The sequence below is a fragment of the Myotis yumanensis genome, unplaced genomic scaffold (genome assembly GCF_028538775.1).
Source record: "Myotis yumanensis isolate MYYU_CA2020_CCGP unplaced genomic scaffold, mMyoYum1.0.hap1 SCAF_14, whole genome shotgun sequence".
Lineage (NCBI taxonomy): Eukaryota > Metazoa > Chordata > Mammalia > Chiroptera > Vespertilionidae > Myotis > Myotis yumanensis.
Genome location: NW_027223765.1, coordinates 35,233,955 through 35,252,196, shown reverse-complemented (window position 1 = coordinate 35,252,196; position 18,242 = coordinate 35,233,955). Strand labels below are relative to the sequence as shown.

General features: G+C 47.8%; 1 protein-coding gene across 1 annotated transcript in view; it reads left to right on the top strand.

Moving 5' to 3' along the window:
- SLC6A11 (solute carrier family 6 member 11) overlaps positions 1 to 18,242 on the top strand; it is a 105,005-nt gene that overhangs the window by 14,117 nt on the left and 72,646 nt on the right. The window contains exon 5 of the mRNA XM_070433630.1: positions 11,377 to 11,509. Coding sequence (XP_070289731.1) covers positions 11,377 to 11,509 — 133 coding nt within the window. The remainder of the gene's footprint in view (positions 1 to 11,376; positions 11,510 to 18,242) is intronic.

The following is an 18,242-nucleotide window of genomic DNA, read 5'->3' as shown; positions in this document are numbered from 1 at the left end:
TTGATTGTAATGATCCTTCTGTTTGAATGACAAATCCCATTTACAGCTCTGGTTTCACCTTACTAATGGTTATTTATTTTTAGAAATCATTTTTGTTAACATTTTATTTAGTTTTTAAATCAGCCTTTGGAGAGGGACAGAAGAAAAAAAATCTCCATTTTCCCATTATTCAAACAAAATTTTGGAGAAGTGAGGGATTGCTCCCCTCATATACTCAGAACTGAAAGCCAGCCTCATTGGCTCCCACTGCCCCCCAGGCAGCCACAATTTCTCTAGAAGGCCCTGCTCTTTGGGGCTACCTGCCCTTGTGCGTTCTGCCCTGATGGACAGAGGAGCTTGCCTCTCAGAGAGATTTTTTTCTTGCTTAATCCTCCCACCAGGGAAGCATTGGGTCCTGATTTAAGGAGAACAGAGAGAAGGTCCAGTTGAGGATGTAGCTGGTTCTGCAACACCAGACTCATTGTGAGAGAGAGGGCCTGGCAGCCCCTTACAGCTCTCAGCAGATGCACCAAAGCAAATCCCAATCGGCACTATGTTGCCTGAGCAGGATATTGTGTCCTTTTTATTTTAATTGTTTGATATTTAACTGATTGCAAAAATTGTGAATGTGTTGTAAGCAATTAAAGCACAGCAGATATATAAATGTGATACGTTTGCATATCAGATTATACAGTAGTCACCTCTTATCTGCAGTTAAGTAACTTTCATCACTTCACCCATCAGGACATAAAAGGGACCTCAGACGAAACGCTTCTGGGTCAGTCAATCTCTGCTTCTCACTAGTTAGTGTAAGACATCCAGTATTTGTTGGGGTGGTGGTGGTGATTTTACATACAAATATCTATAATGATCAAGAATGGATACTAAGAGATCATAGCTCTTCAGTACTTACTAATCCCAATTACTGCTACTCCTACTGTTCCCATTTTACAGACAAAGGAAGTGAGTCTCAGGGAGATTTAAGTATCAAGCCCAAGGCTGGAGAAGTTAAGGGACTTGTTCACAGTGTCTCTTTTGGCAAGCCCAAGCCAGACCTGGGCTGAAAGCAGGCCTCCTGATCCCTGCCTGCCTTTCACACTCCATTTGCCTGTCTCTGAAATGCCATTAGCTATCTGTTTTATCTTGGGCAGAAGCTGACTGGCATGCATACCCTCCTCTCTGCATGCATACCTTCCTCTCTGCAGCCCCATGGACCTAGGCTCTGGAAGGAAGAGTTTTTAACAGATGGGGAGGTATAATTGATGGAGAGAGGGTAGGAAGGAGAAGCTAATGAAAAACGACTGAAGACAGGGCTCCAGTGCCCTGCAAAAACAAAACAAATTACCAGTTGGGTTCTGTGATCTCTGGATTTCGAGGGGTTCCTTTAGACTTGCTTCTAACAGAATGCTGTGGTTTCCAGCTGAGCCAGGTATTGAGTGAGAGACCTGCAGACTCTGACCTGCTGGGATGACAGATGTAAATTGAAGCTGGCCTCTCCAGCGTACAGCTGATGGCCCTGCGGGTGCTGGCACCAGGTGTTAATGAAGGACTTTAATTCAGGCTTGGGCTCAGAATAACTCAGAAGAGGCTGTTTCTGGACAATTGGGCAGTTTTCAAATTTTAGTGCCTTATTTTGATTCTAGATTATTTTTAACAAAACCATGAGAAAGTATGTAAAACTCCCCAGATTTTCTCTCTCTCATGCACCTCTGCTCCTTGCTGTCCCTGGAAGACATCCAGGATGTGGAAGAAGCCCCAGACCTGAGGGTCTGACTATCCCACTGACCGGTGGGGACCCGACATGTGATTCTGAGCCTCTGTCTCCTCGCGGGTGAAATGGGTGTACCTCTCCCACCCTTCTAGGTCCTGTCAGTATGAAGTGATGGTGGTAGGGGGGAAGTAACTGGTCAGTATTAGCTCCTCTCACTCCTGCATCTCACTCATTCTCAGCCCATTCACCCTCCCCACACCACAGCTGAGGTGGATAAGGTGACATTCAAAGAACAGAGGTCTCCTGGTGGGGTACATGGGAGCAGGTGGCAGACACCCCCCTCCCCCAGACCTCCTCTCCCTGGGCTTTTCCTGATGGCACGTGTGCCTTTCTTGCTCACTATCCCTCTGTGGCAGACAGTGGCTCTTTGCTAGCTTTAACTCAGAACATCTCAAAGGGGCCAGTGGGAGTGTACTGGCATTACAGCTCTGTGTAATGCAGAGCTGCTGTGCCGCAGGAGCCCACAAGGCTGGGAAGGCTTGGGCAGCACTGTGGGGCTGTGCTGATGGGGAGAAAGGGTCAGGCATCTGACGGTCCTGGACCTCAGCCAGGGGGCATGGAGGTCCTTTGCTGTGGGTGGGATCCGTGTTCCACATGAGCAAACGGGCTGCATTACAAAACTGTGGTGGAGTCCCACAGGCCATGGCAGCCTCTCTGTTTCTCAGCCTCCCCTTCTGCACTTTGCCTCCTGCCCTGCAGAACTGTTCGTATCTCCCTGCAAGGCAAAAAGTTTAGAGCCCCCCCCGCCCCACCCCGTGTTCTGAAGCTCTCCCAGTCCCCACTTCTAGACGTACTCTCCTCTTCTCACTGCCTCCTCCTTCCCAGATCTCGCCCTCCGGCCAGGGAGGGCCGAGACAGGCCCTGAACCTGGTCAGGAGACCTGGGTGCCAGGCCAGGCTCTGCAACTTACCAGTTTGTGATCCAAGGCAAGGTCCATATTGGAGCCTGAGTTTCCTCAGAACAAAGGGAGTAAAATAAGGTAACACAGAAGAGTGCCTGGTGCTCCCTTCCCAAGTGTGCTCTGCATAATGTGAGGAGTATTACTTTGGAAAGGCAGACACTTGGTAAAGGGCACCTCCTTCTTAACAACGTTTTAATAATTCCGAGGTATAATTTACATACCTTTCTCAGGGCACAAGTCAGTGATTTTGAGTAAATTTGCCAAATATGAATCCATCACCATAATACGGGTTTAGGACATTTCCATCGCCATAATTAGATCCCTCATGCATGTTTACGGTTCATCTCCACTCCTACCTCCAGGCAACCACTCATCTACTTCTTTGTGGATTTGCCTTCTCTGAACATTGGATATAAACGGAATCATGCAGTGTCCTTGTCACTATCTTCTTTCATTTAGCATAATGTTTTCAAGGTTCACCCATGTTACAGCAGATATCACTGATTCATTCTTTATGTGGCTAAATAATATTCCATTGTTGCTATATACTACTTTTTGTTTGTCTGTCTATACTTCAGGTAATGGACAATTGGGCAGCTTTCAGTTTTTGGCTATTATGAATAACCTAGGAGTGGACTTGCTGAGTTTTCTGTTTAATTTTTTAAGAAACCGCCAAACTGTTTTTCCAATGTGGCTGGACCATTTTACATTCCTAGCAACAGTATATGAGAGTTCTATTTCTCCACATCCTTGAGGACACTTGTTATTGTCTGTCTTTTTTTTTTTTTTATAGCCATCCTAGTGGTGTGAAGCAGTATCTCATTGTGGTTTAGTGGGAAATGTTTCTTAATATTGAGGAAACATTGGGTGACACAAAGCTTTAGAGGTGTCTTTAATTCAGGACTTCTCAGAGACTTTAATATTCCAATGAGCATTGAGACTCTCTAAGGAGGACTACAGTGTACAGCATTTTCTCGAATGAGGTCCCAGTGTGACCTGGGAACGCAGGGTGTCTTGAAGGATTAGTGTTCTTTGGGAAGCATTAGAGTAGGGCAGGGGTCAGGAGACAACCAGCCAAATCCCATCTGCTGCCTCTTTCCGTAAATAAAGATTTATTGGAAAACCGCCACATTCATTCATTTACAAATTGTCTATGGAGGCTTTCACAATGCAAGGATAAAGTGGATAGCTGGGACAGAGACCATAGGCCTTGCAAAGCCTAAAGTATTTACTCTCTGGCCCTTTACAGGAAAAAATTGCTGACCCTTGACCTAGTTAGTGCCTGGTACACAGTAGATGCTCAGTAGATGGGCGGAGGGACTAGTCCGAAGGGTACCGGGTGGGGCCCAGGAAACCTTTGTGAGGCTTTGTATTATTTGAGCTGGTGCTTGAAGGACAGATAGAATTTTGAAAGCTTGGGAGAACCGAGAAGGCCATTCCTGGCAGAGGGAACAGTGGGAGTGAATTCTGGAAAGGGGAGAAGTGCAGGGTGTGTTTGGAGACTAGTGGGGGCTTCTGTGTGGCCTAGGAGGAGGATTTCTACAGTGATGGAAGAAATTGGAGCCTTAGCTCTGGACCCCCAGGCCAACGTAGGTCCCTAATTGTGTCCCCTGAGTGATAGTGTAAGAAACATTCAAACCTGTAAAGAATTTTTGTGAGTTTATTTGAGCCAGACTGTCAACAATTGCCAGGAAGCAGAATCTCAATCAGTATTGAGATAATGCTCCAGAGAATGACAGTTTTTCACCTATTTTTATAAATTACCATCAAAGGAGGAGATGTAAGTGGGTTACATGAAATCCACTGGTGATAGATTAGGGAGGTGGGAGAAAGCAAAGTGGGGCGGGGGGGACCTCTGGAATTGGGCAAAAAGTAAAATAATAGACACATGCTTCTTTTACATAGGTAGGTACAGGATAGTTAACAGTCAACAATTAACACCATAACAATAACAATGAGGGAATTTGCGGTCTCTGCCCTGGTGCCCTGGTGCATTGGTTGTGCCCTGAGGAGTCTGGAAAGGGGGAAATTACAAGTCACCCTGACATTCCGTAGATGAAAAAGACAATAGGCTCAGTTAAGACCAAAGTTGATCTTTGTCAGAGAGGATACCAGCCTAGGACATGACTACCCACTATAGACTGCTTTTTAATTTAAAAAGGTTTAGTTTCAGACCATTCTTGTGGTTACTTTAGGTCTCTGAGTTTGCAAGGCTTCCATGAAGGCCTTCCCTAAGTTAGTCAGGTTAGCATATGGCTCCTTTTTGTCTACACATGTCTCTGTTTCTTCTTCCCGAAGATGAGACAGTGGGCCCAAGCTCTGCCTCTGAAGCTGAACAGATGTGGCTTAAGGTTCTGCCTCTGCCTTCCTGGGTATATAACTTCCCTAAGTCAGACTTTTCCCATCGTGAAATGGAATAGCAATTGCACTCACATCAGGAGTAAGCATGAAGGAAATGTCAGCTGTCACTGTCCATGGTGTTCTCTTTATATCCTGGGTGGCAGACTCCCCGAGGGCAGAACGAGACTGCTTTACTCATCGCTATAACTCTAGTCCTTAGGACACTCAGCATGGAGTTAGCACCCTGTAACTACCTGCTGATGAATGCATGATGCAGAAGCCTCCATTTCTTCCCCAGAGGGTCCTGCTGCGTTAGGGCCTCAGCTGTGGGTTGTGCTGGAGCTGGCCCATTATGGGTGAATTGGGGGCCGCACTTCTTTCCTCCCAGGGAAGTGAGCAGAACCCCAAAGGCGGAGGGATTCTGGAGGGGCAGGGAAGGCACATTTGTTTTGGTGATGGGCCTTTTTTTGTTTGTTTGTTGCTTTGGGAGACCAGAAAGGACAACCCAGCAAGGCTATTTATAGCCCAGCTCCTCAGTGCCAACTTTTGGGGCGGTCTCTGCGTCCCTGGCAGCACTCTCCTCTGTGGCAGGTTTAAGAAAGGTGATGTGTTTGCCGGCTCCGTGCAGGACATGAAGATGAGGCCTCCCCAGGCTGTGCTGGGAGCCGTTCCCACAGGGCCTCTCCCAGGCTCTCTGCGGTGGCCTTGGGAGGAGGGACTGCTCCATCTCTGCTTCCTCCAGTCAGACCACCCCTGTCTCTGGAAGCTGGCATGTCTGGAAGGGAACTCCAGGTATGAGGCTGTCTCTTTCCCTCCACACTCAGCTTTTCTGTGTGCGGGAGAGACAGAGAGGGCAGTGAGGGTGATACCCAAGGAATAAGAGACGTCTCAGGGGCCAGTTTCTGTGAGGCAGCTGGTGTGTGGGCATCAGAAGAACCTGGGTTCAAGCCCCAATCTGGGCAAGTTGCTTCACCTACCTGGGCGTCAGTTTCCTCACCTGTAAAATGAGGATAGTCACGCTTTCACATTGAGAACTGTATGCTGCGCGAGGTGAGGGCTCTCAGGTGGCACCTGCCACTGTCACCTCCACTGCCAGCTCCTTGTTCCTTCCTCCGAGTGTCTCTTACTATGGACAGAGTTTGCTTTTAAACTCACCTTGTTGTTTCCCCAACTCTTTCCCTACAGTTTCTGTAGAAATAACATCTTCACCTGTGGATTATTTCCCTGCCTCCTCTCTGGGACTTCTACCCCCTTCTCTCCTCTCTTATCCCCAACTCCCTCCTGTAATTAAAACTTCTCCCTCCCTCTTGGCTCTTTCCCATTAACTATCTCAGTCTCACCAACCTGAAAACAAAACAGGTGTAAGTAAGACAGCTCTTGTGCCCTGTGGCCCCTTTAGGTACCTACATCTCTGACCTGTCAGAGCCTAACTTCTCAAGAGAGCCACCTCACCAGGCTCTCACCTCCCATCTCCTTCTTATCCTGCCACCTGAGGTCCAGCCCACCAGGTGGGCAGCTCTCCTTGCCTCACCCACCTGGCCTGGTCCCACTCTCCCTCTCACCAGGCTGCTCTGCAGCACTTGGCGAATGGGTCTCTTCCCCTGCTGGAATGTCCTCCCTCTCCCCCTTGTTAGGGTATCCCACCCTCTCTGGTTGTTCCCTGCCACTCTCCGCTCTCTAGATGTCAGGGTTCCAGGGCTCTGCTATAGACCCTTTCTCTCCCCTCCCCTTCTCAGCACTCCCCAGGCAGCCTCAGACTCTCCCGGAACACCCTGATCTCCCCCGCATCTCTTTTCTGAGCTTTGCATCCAGAGACCCAGCTGCCTTGGGGCATTTCAGCTCTCTGGGCGTCCCACAAGCATCTCAAAATCCTCTTGTCTAAAAGATTGATGCTTTACCTTCTCTATCTCACTGGACAGTTCACTCCTGCTCAACTAATGAGCTGCCATCCACCCAGGGACAAACCTGGGTGTCAGCCTAGACCTCCCCCTTCCCTGCTACCTGCCCCCTGTACCTCTGCTGCTCAAACCCACCAGTTCCCCTCCAGGGCCATCCCCCTACCTTAGTCCAGACCCTCCCTATTTATTGTCCAAATTCAGGCAAAGTTCTCTACACTACACACCCTGTTCCGTTTCATCCTTACCATTCATTCTTCCCACTGCAGCCAGAGAGTTTTCAGAAACATGAATCTGATGGGGTCTCACCCCTGTTTAAGATTCTCCCATGCTTCCATCCCCCTCAGGAAGGCTTGTAGTCTAACCCTTGCTCACCACTCCAGCCATGTCCTCACCCCCATCATTCACCCTGGCTTCTGCTACACTGACCCTACATGCCGTGTCCTGCCCTGGCCTCACCGAGCCTTTTGCTCTAGGTGCCCTTTCTGCCCCCAGATGTCCCCTTTCTTCTTTGCTAACTCTCCATTGCAAACCAGCCTTTGCTAACTACTCTTCAGGCAGGACCCATCTCCACCTTTACATCCTGATGTTGGCCAGGTCCCAGTGAGGGTCCCCTGCTTTTCTCTGTCATAACCCTCCACGCCCTGCTCTGTTTACTCATCTGCCTTCCTCGTTAGACCACCAGTTCTTTAGGGACCCCTGGGCATAGCACAGTAGCTGGCACACGGAAGACACTTTAGTACATATTACTTGTATAGATTAATAAATGGGTAAAGGACACATACTGCATACTACTATTACCGAATACACAAAGACACATTAGGTAGCCTTGGGGCATGCAATAGGTAGCTCTAATTTATAAAGAAGAGAGGAAGGCTGTGGTTTAACTAATAGGAGAATCTAGGGGGTAACATTGTAGCTGAAAGTGTGGGCTCCGGAGTCAGGATCCCTGGGTTCAGTTTACAGCTCTTACACTTGCTTGTGGTATGACTTTGAGCAAGTTATTAATCTCTCTGTACCTCAGTTTTCCATCTTTGGAATGGTGAAAATAATTGTACCTACCTCAGGGATTGTTGAGAGGGTTAGAAGAGTTCATGCTTGAAAACGTGGAGAAGGGGGAGATAGCATTGCTCCCATTTTGCAGATGAAGCTGAAACTTGGAGAGGTGATGTCCCCTACACAGTCACACAGCTGGGAAGGAGCAGAGCTGGACTTGCAGCCCATCTCTGTACGTGCCAATGGCTGGAGAAGCATGGGCATTGTACTGAGATGTCAGTCTCTGGGTGGAAATCTCCAGAAATATTTTACTCTTACGGCCTGAAAAAGGTGCTTCTAGAAGAATCTGTGTGCCTGGCTCATAGTAGGTGCACAATATTACTCGTTCGAGTAAATGAATCCCTCCAAAGGGCCCCATCTAATCTTCAACATTTCCCGCTCCCTGGCCAGTATTGGGAGGTCTGGTCCTGAGTCCTTTCTTTGCCAGGGTGTTGGCAGCAAACTCTTCCTTATTCAGACCTTTCTTCTGTCCCAGTGCTTCATGGGGCCGGGTCATTAAGAAAGCTCTTTCCCAGGAAGAGCTGTGCCTTCTCCAAGTCCCCAGAGCTGAGTGCCCAGCCCCCATGCTCTCAAAGGCTGCCCTTGTGGGTTTCAAAACAACCCCACAGCCCTGCAGGCTGAGAACCTGGCCCCCGAGCCCGCTTTCTTTAGAAACCCAAGGTCCGTGGCTAGTTAGAGTCAGCGCTGGTAACTCCTAAAGAAAATGGTTTGAGGATGTTTTCAAATAGTGTCTGGTGAAACAAAAGAGCAATTCATCCCGCATAGCTTTTAGTAATCTGCTTCCCATTCTGGGAATGAGATTGTTCAATTAAGCGAGAGGGCGCCAAAGCAAGGCTGCATGACTCAAAAGTTCACAGCTTCCAAAGTGTGGAAGAGAGGGGACCCGCGCCAGCCCACTCCTGGCTGGTCTGCTCCTTCTTATTCCCTCAGTCTCTGTCATTTCCAGCTTTCAGTTTCCCGGTTCAGAAAACAACTACCTCAATAAGAAGGCATGTGTGTGCATGCATCTCTGCTAGCTGAGGACCTTGTGTAAGTGTGTTTTGTTTTGTTTTTTTGATGAAAAATTCAGAGGCTGGAGTGGAGTGGGACGGAGCACACCCAGGTCTTTCCATGGGCAGTGACGCACTTTCAGTCTTGCTCTGGGTTGTCCCTTCTCATTCACCAGCTGATGGGTTATCAGGGCACTTTGGGGGTTAGTTTGCAAGATGGTGGATATATGTTGTCTACAAGGCTCTTAATCTGGAGTCAAGGGAGCCAGTGAGCCCCCTGAAGTTCCTGAAGAATGTTGGGAGTGAGGCTACTTCAGGGCATTTCTGGGGAGAAAGAAGCTTCTCACAGGATCCCTGACTGCCTCCCCAAAGCCCTCCTTTCCAAAAAAAAAATAAAATAAAAGATTGAAAATTATTCAGGTGGAGTTGATAGGTCTTCCTTCCTTGCCAGTAATCCTTGGGGAAACGTGGCAAAATGCAGCTTCCCGGGGACCATTCCACAAATATTCGGACCTAGTGGATCTGGGATGGAGCACAGGAATGTTTGTCTTTTGGCAAGTACCCCACAAGGATTATGCTCTGGGGCCCGCTGCTCTTTTAAAACAATAGATACTCTGTAGGGTTTCGTTTAATAAGGCTTGTAGTTTTCAAATGAGTTAAAGCCAGAGGCTGCTAAGACATAAGATGCAAATAAAGTAATGGTTGCTAAAACTATATGGCCATCACTTTTCTTTCTCAAATAACTTGGACTTGTTTTGTGTCTAACTTCTCATAGTCAAAGGCAAGAGCCATGCCATGTGTACCATTTTACCCTCAGTACCTTATCTATATCATAAAAGGCCTGTGGCCTTAATGCCCTAATGACCAAAAACCAGTGCCAGTGGGTGGGGCTGCTGGCACGGGTGGGTGGGGCCGTGGGATTTTGTGCACTCGGCTTCTAGTTATTAATATAATGCCTGGCTCAAGTAGTTGCTCAATAAATACATATTTATGTGATGTTCCCACTTCTGGCTATAGGTTGAGAGCTGGCTTCCTTTTGAGTTAAATCCATGGCTGCACACAGCCTGATTTTATTTGGGGGACTGCCTGATTTCTCCTGTGAGGGTTGGGGCTGGAAGGAGCCTGCAGACCAGTGCTAATTGGTGTCATTGAGTAATTAATGCAGAATCAGGCCCCGAGCGGATTCCCAGGGAGACAGACACTGAGGGAGGCTTTCATGCTTGGTGGGATGGGAGCTGCTTTCTCAAAGGACATTCCCAGAGTGCTGAGGCGACTGGCGTGGTCTGGTGGGGGTGGTTTGGCAGCCGGGATAGGGTTCGTGGAGCAAGTTTGGAGGGGGTTTGTGTTGGTGCCATGGTTCAGTACAATATGGAGCGTGGCAAGTTTGACTTTAAGGAAACACAAACCCCAGGCATGGGCTCTGGGAGCCAGACCTGTGTCAACTCTGAACAATTGATGGGTTCTGAGGGACTGTGTGGCTGGAGGCATTGGCTCAGCGCACCCAGGGGTCCTTTCTCTCCTGTGGCCTGGGCCCTTTGGGACACCCCTACCCCTTGGCATGTTACTCAAGGCTCTTAATGTTGCCTCTATTTACCTTTCCTGCTTTCCCCTCTGATCGCTGATCACTGTGCTCCAGCATTCCCCAAGTATCCCAGGTTCATTTACTGGCCCTTGTGCATGCTATTCCCTCAACCTAAAACAATCTTTACCCTTAAATTCCATCATCTCTCACAGTGGCCTCAAATATCACTTCTTCCAGGAAGTTTTCCCTGGTCCCCTCTAACTGTCAGGATAGGTTGGTTTATGCTGCAGTAACAAACACCCCAAAGATCTCAGTAGCTTAAAGCAACGGAGTTCATTTCTTGCCACACAACACTTCTGAGACAGGGTGGCAGGAGGGTTCATGATGTCACTCAGGAGCTCAGGCTTCTAGAGGCTCCACCTTGACACTTGCTTCTGTCATGATCAACAGCAGAGGAAAGGAGACATGGTGAACCATACCACCTGGCTCTGAAAGCTTCTATCTGAGTGACACAGGTGCCATTGGCCAGGGCGTGTGATCTTCCCTGAGGTAGGGACCTGAGTGTTTATGGACACTCCTGTGGTCTCCCAGGACCCTGAGGTGTGCTAGGGCGTCTTGGTCTAACCAAAGGCCTTGCAATTCTCCCATCATATCCTTACCATGTTGCACTGTGAACCGTCTGCTAACTGGGCCCTCTTTCCCCCCATGGAGTGACTCCATGAAGGCAGGGGACTGGGTCTTGATCCTCTCCTAGGTCCCCACCCCCAGCCCTGGGTTTGGCTCAGAGGATGCTGGGTGAATGGTGGATGGTGGGTCAAGGAAGGAGAGGCTGTCCCTGCCCCTTTGTGGCACTAGCTTTGCTCAAGATTCGGTTGGGGCAGGCCCTCTCCAGCCCCCGTAACCCATGGCCCTTTCTTCTGCAGGCGCCGGGTCCTGGCCATCTCGGATGGGATTGAGCACATTGGGAATCTCCGCTGGGAGCTGGCCTTGTGTCTCCTGGCAGCCTGGACCATCTGCTACTTCTGTATCTGGAAGGGGACCAAGTCCACAGGAAAGGTAAGAGGCGCATCTTCAAGCAACTAGCGCAGACAGCTCACAGGTGGCCCAGAGAGTGCCAGAGAGTTCACGTTGCAAAGACCAGCTCTTAAGTTGGGAGGTAGGAGGAGCACTGGACAGGGAGTCCACTCAGGAGCCCAGAGCTAGAATCCCAGTCCACCACTTACTTGTCTCACAGCTCAGGGCTACTCACTTCTACCTTCTGAACCTCATTTTACTCATCTGTGAAATAAAAAAGCCTTATCCTGTCTTACTGAGTTGAGAGTCAGTAAAGGGGCACATGGAAAGGGGCATTAAAGTGCTTTGAAAACCAACCAGGAAGTGCTAAACTACCACCAGGTAGTTTTTGTAATTTAGACATGTGCTCCAGATGTGTGCTAGTGCAGGTAATACTGGCTGCCTCCACTGACCCACCCGAGATCTCTCCTACCTGGGGTCTGTGGAGGGAAGGGCAGACACTTCCAACTCGTTACTTTGCTGTGCCATTTACACCATGTGGCTTCCAGGGTTGCAGCTCCTCAGTAAAGAGAAATGGGAGAAGGCAGTGGCTCCTAACTGGCCAGGGTGTGGCTCCTGCAGTCATGGCTGCTGGCCATAACCTGAGACACAGCCTCACCTAATTGCAGGGAGGCTGGGAAATGTAGGGGAACACAGGGTCGTCTGGTAAGCATATCTGCCTGTGCCGCAAGGATCAATAGAGGTTGCAAACATGTAGCTCATAGTGAAGTCCAGGGCACTGAGGTTCTTTTGCTTTTTGTTTTTTAAAGAGAAATAATCAATTTCTAACATTCAGAAATTGGGAAAATTCATGTGGGAATAAAGAAATAGGATTCTGGCATCCCATGGAATGTTGAAAGATTTGGCAATACTGAACTTGCGTACCTACGTGGCAGAATGTGGCTGAGCTAGCAGCAGCCACCTCCGAAGGATATGTGGTTGGCTACAGTCCCTGCCATTCCCTATTGCCCCTGATCCTGTGACTGAGCATCAATGCCATTATTGTCCTCCTTTGTGCCACTCATTTTTCTTGTGGAAAAGAGGAAAATGAAATTTTTCTTATAACCTGAGTCACCCTGACCAACCACATCACTCCTTGCCTGCCTGCTTCTGGGTAGGCAGTTGCTCATAAACTTGATTAGAAGCTACTGTATGGTTCAGGAGCTGGAAACAAAACCTCTGAGAAGACAAGAACTTGTCAACTCTGTGCCCTTTTACAAAAGATGTTCCCCTCAGCTCCCCCGATGGTAGGTGGGATCAAGAGGAAAGTGCTGGAATGTTGGAGATGGGTGGACCTACAGGAGGGAAGTTAGGTGAGCACAGAAGAGATATCAACAAGCCCCGTGCTGTGAGCCAGGAAAATGCGGCCTGAGGAGAACAGGATTTTTCTGGTTTTTCAAATATAAAAAGCATTGCTTTCTTGATCTCCTCAGACTACATACATACACGTCGCTCCTGTCCCCCTCCTTGCTGCCTCTTCTGGCTAAAGAGGAAGAGAATGTCTAGAGGGGTTCAGAGCCAGGGTCTGGAATCAGGACTCACTTCTCAGGTCTGTTGCTCACTAGCTGTGACCTCGGGCACATCACTTAACTTCCTGATCCTCGGTATCCTCTTCTGCAAAACAGGGTTGGATAACTGAGCTTGCCTTATGGGGTGGTTATCAGGAGGAAATGCAAGAATGCACGTCCAGTGCTTAGCAGGGTGTGTAACTAATAGTAAGGGCTGAGTAATGGTGGTTTATAAAAAAATCTTGGCCCTGACCAGTTTGGCTCAGGGATAGAGCGTCGGCCTGCGGACTGAAGGGTCCCAGGTTCGAGTTTGGTCAAGGGCATGTACCTTGGCTGCAGGCACATCCCCAGAGGGGGGTGTGCAGGAGGCAGCTGATCAATGTTTCTCTCTCATTGATGTTTCTAACTCTCTATCCCTCTCCCTTCCTCTCTGTAAAAAATCAATATAATATATATTTTTTTAAAAACTTGTAAAAATAAAATCTATTTATTCAAGAAATACTTTCTGAATATCTACTCTGTACCTAGCATTATTCCGTGGGTATTTAAAGATGAATAAAACACAGCATTTGCCTACTCGGCTAACAGGGAAAGTGCACTGTGAACCATAGGAGAAGGGAGGAGATGTAATGGCTGGTATTATTACTGCTTCTCCTATGATTACACATCCTCGGGAGTTGATGCTGAGGCCAGTGGGGCTTGGCTGGGGGGCATTGTGCCTGGTTGTGGGCTTGGACGAGGTTTTGTACATGCATGTGAGTGTGTTGTCCATGTGCGTGTGTGGACTTGAACTTCCCAGGACATGGGCGGGGGCAAAATTTGGATCCACTTAGACCTTAGGAGAAAGCTCAGTCCCACAGTGGGGCCACATGCCATTGGCTGGGCCATTGAGCCTGTGTGTTAGAGAATTTTTTTTTTTTTTGTCTGAGAATTCTGATACAGGAACAGTTTCAAGGAAGGACTGGCAGGCTACATTCTTGGGGATTTCAGAAGAGGCATATGGGAAGGGAGGGAACATTCCTTCATGGCCTTCTGCTCACTCCACACGCTGCCAGGGGCTTTTCATCTACATTAGCATATGAATCACATGAACTGGGGAGATATTGCCTCCCTTTTATAGGCAGATGGAGACCCTAAGCCTGAGAGGTTGAGTAGCCTGGCCAGAGTTACATGGCAAGTTCGTATCTCAGCACTGACCCACCTTGCCTGTCTGTGGACTCAATTAAAATTTAGAACGTTGTGGTGTTTTGAGTGATGTCCTTTCACACACCCTCGCTGAGTCTATTTCTTCTCATCTCTAGTAGAAATGGTAATGAATGCAGCAGTAATAATATTTCTAAGTAGTAATAGGTCATGGTTATCGAGCACTTCACATGCCCATTGCATTCAAACCTGGAAACAAGCCCAGAAGACAGGGGCTAGCATTATCTCCATTTTACAGATGAGAAAACTAAAGCCTGGAGGGTGTAAGTAACTTGCTCAAGGACCCTTAGGAAGGAAGCGGAGGGCTAGGATTAACCCCCGGCCTTGGTGATCACATAGCCCATGCTGTGGATGAGTGTACCCTCAGGCCTGCCATCTGTGACATGGGGACAATGACAATTTTCTTATGGGCTGGTTCTGAAGAGACAATTAATGAAATAGCTTAGCACATAGCAGACACTCCATGGTTGTTTGTTGCAGCTGGATCTAAATATGCCTTTAAGGGAAATGCTAAGGTCAGATGAGCTAAGTAAACATTTTCCTAAAGGCTGGGTTTTAAGGGCTCTTCCCCTGCTCCATGCCCAGGACCAGTGTTAGCACCCAGGATGAGCTGTGGTTTGCTGTGAGATTCCTCCGAGTCTCTGTGTTCCATCCCTACCCTTATTTGATGAATGAGGAAACAGGCTTGGAGAGGGGAAGGGACTTGTCCGAGGCCACACAGAGAGTAAGTGTCAGGTGTCGGGTCAGAGAGGAGAGCCTGGTGGCCCAGCTCTCCAGCTCTTTATAAATGGCAAGGTTCTATGGGTCAAATCTGACAGTTTTGAGAGACTAGGGGTCCCTGGGTTGGCACATGGGCTCTTCAAGAGAGGGTCTGATGCTTTCGTTACTGATTGTTTTCACCTCACCTTGGACGTGAGCCCAACGTCCAAAGGTTTTTTGGGGTTCTGTACAAAAACATCTAAAAATAAACATAGGGTCATCTGAGTCTTCCCGAGTGGGCAGAGGTCACCCTCCTTCTCGCCTGCTGGACCCTGGCCAGAGCCGCTTTCATGAAACTGTTCAAGGAAGGAGAACCCTATCTTCCCACTAAGTTCCAGCCCACTTCGTGTATTCAGACCTCGGCAAAAATTTCTGAAATTTTAAATTAAGGAAATAGTTCCAAGCTCCCGCTATCTCCAAGGTAATAACTTCAATTCAATTCAATGAGCATGACCCTGGCTGCAGGAGGCATATGTTTCAGGCTCAGCCTTTGAGCAGGTGGTTGTCTAAGTGGGGATTTGGGTTCAGGTCACAAATCAGTAGATCACTGGTGAGGCTGTGACAAGGCCACAGGGGAAGGCCTGGCAGTGCTCTCCAGGGGCCATCAGGCAGAGCATTGGCCCAGAGGCCGCACTGGCACTGGCATTAGCACCTCCTCCAGGGGCACCCTCTGCAGGTGTCCTTTAGCTCCATCCTCTCCTGTGCTCTCCTCAAGTACTTACAATCTTCTGATGTCACAGAAGCTGGCATTCAGGATCCTCTGAGTCAGAACAACTACTACCCTCAGAAAAAGCTGCTCTGGGTTGGCAAGATGCTAACCAGGGGCCAGCTTCAGTATGTAGTGAGGTGCCCCATGGCTGCTGCTTAATAAACCTTTGTAGAATGAATTCCTCTTGTGTCTGGGGTTCCCTGCAAGTGCTGGGATACACTGGAGAGGACAGTTGAGGGTTCTGAAATACTTGCTCCCTTTAGGAGGAAACTTTCAGGCGGTCTCTAACTTGTCATCTACTGGGCGGCAAACAGTTTCGTTCTTAATTGGAAAACAAATCATTGAAATCAAGTGACCAGAGAGAACGTGAAGACATCTTTGTAATTTTCCTGTGTCCTTGGGTTGTTTGTTTTTAAAGACATTTTAGGGCATATTTAGGGTCACAACAAAACTGAACAGAAGGTACAGAGACTTTCCATGTGCCCCCTGGCCCCACACATGCTTAGCCTCCCCTATTATCAACATCTCTCACCAGAGTGGTACATTCGTTAGAGCTGATGGACCTGTACTGACACATCATAAGCACCCAGAGGCCATGGTTTACATTAGGATTCACTGTTAGTGTGGTACATTCTGTGGGTCTGGACATAGGTATAAGGATGTGTATCTATCATTATAGTCCCATACAGAATAGTTTCACTGCCCTAAAAGCCTGCTGTGTTCTGCCTGTTCTTCTCTCCCTTCCCCAACCCCTTGTAACTACTCATCTTTTTACTGTCCCTATAGTTTTGCCTTTTCTAGAACATCATGTAGTTGGAATTATATGGTATGTAACCTTTGCAGATTAGTTTCCTTTACTTAGTAATATGCATTTAAGGTTCCTCCATGTGTTTTCATGGTTTGATAGCTTATTTCTTTTTATCACTGAATACTATTCCATTGTCTGGGCGTACCACAGTTTATTTATCCACTAGACGCCCGGTGCACTCAGGAGCGGGGGATGGGGGTCCCCTCAGCCTGGCCTGTGCCCTTTCCCACTCTGAGAGCCCTCAGGGGATGTCTGACATCTTTAGTGCTGCCACGGAGGCGGGAGAGGCTCTCACCATGGCCACTACGCTTGCCAGCCATGAGCCCAGCTTCTAGCTGGGTAGTGCCCCCCCTGTGGGAGCACACTGACCACCAGGGGGCAGCTCCTGCATTGAGCATCTAACCCAGCCGTGGGCAAACTACGGCCCGCAGGCCGGATCTGGCCCGTTTGAAATGAATAAAACTAAAAAAAAAAAAGACCGTACCCTTTTATGTAATGATGTTTACTTTGAATTTATATTAGTTCACACAAACACTCCATCCATGCTTTTGTTCCGGCCCTCCGGTCCAGTTTAAGAACCCATTGTGGCCCTCGAGTCAAAAAGTTTGCCCACCCCTGGTCTAACCCCTGGTGGTCAGTGCGCATCATAGCGACCTTTTGTTCTACTGTTCAGTCAATTTGCATATTAGCCTTTTATTATATAGGATAGGATTACCTTGATGGACATCTTGAGTACTTCCAAGTTTTGGCAATCATGAATAAAGCTGCTTGTAAACATTTGCATTTTTACATTTAAGTCTATGATCTATTTTGAGTAAATTTTATGAAGGATGTAAGGTCTGTGTTTAGATTAATTTTTTTGTATGTGGATAACCATTTGTTGAAAAGACTGTCTCTCTCTGTCCTTGTTTTTATTTTTATTCATCAAATTCATCTTGCCCATCTCTGCCCCAGCTCCTCTCCCTGAGCTCATAAGCCTGAAACCAATCATTTCTTCCTTTACATCTCATCCAATTATTGACCAAGCAAGTCTACTTTAATCATCCTATTAAAAAAATGGATTGTCCTCTCCATTTTTGTTATCCAACTATCCACTCACGCAGCCATGTGTTTAACAAATGCTGAGCCCAGTACCTCCGGAGTAAAAATTGCTCTTAGAATTCCCCATTTGTACAAATATATTCCTGACATGCAGAAAGATACAAATGAAATGCTTTGTATCCTAGCAATAATTACAAGTAAATATAAGGTGTCCTTCTCTTTATTCTGTTTTAGCATATAACAGCATGTAAAGCAATGTTACGATTTTGTGAAATCCCTAGAATCTGCTATGTATATTTGTTGAAGACTGAAAAACTGGTCACTACTGTGTCCTCTTGTAACTTTGCTAGGCCTTCATCTAATTCATGGATAAGCAAACTATGGCCCAGAGGGCCAAATTCAGCCTATGGTCTGGTTGTATAAATAAAGTTTTATTGGAACAGAGCCACATCCATTCCTTTACACGTTGTCTATGACTGCTTTTTTGCTACTACAGCAGCAGACTTGAGTAGTTGGAACAGAGATGTGTGACCCACAAAACCTGAAATATGCATTGTCTTATCTTTCATCAATCTATTACTAATTCCTGTAGACTATTTGCTATTTAACAAGAAACTAACATATAAACTGCTGTGTCGTCCCCCCCCCCCCCCCCCACCGCCCCCACCAAAGCATGGACTGTTTCAAGCACTGACAAGCTACAGTGGT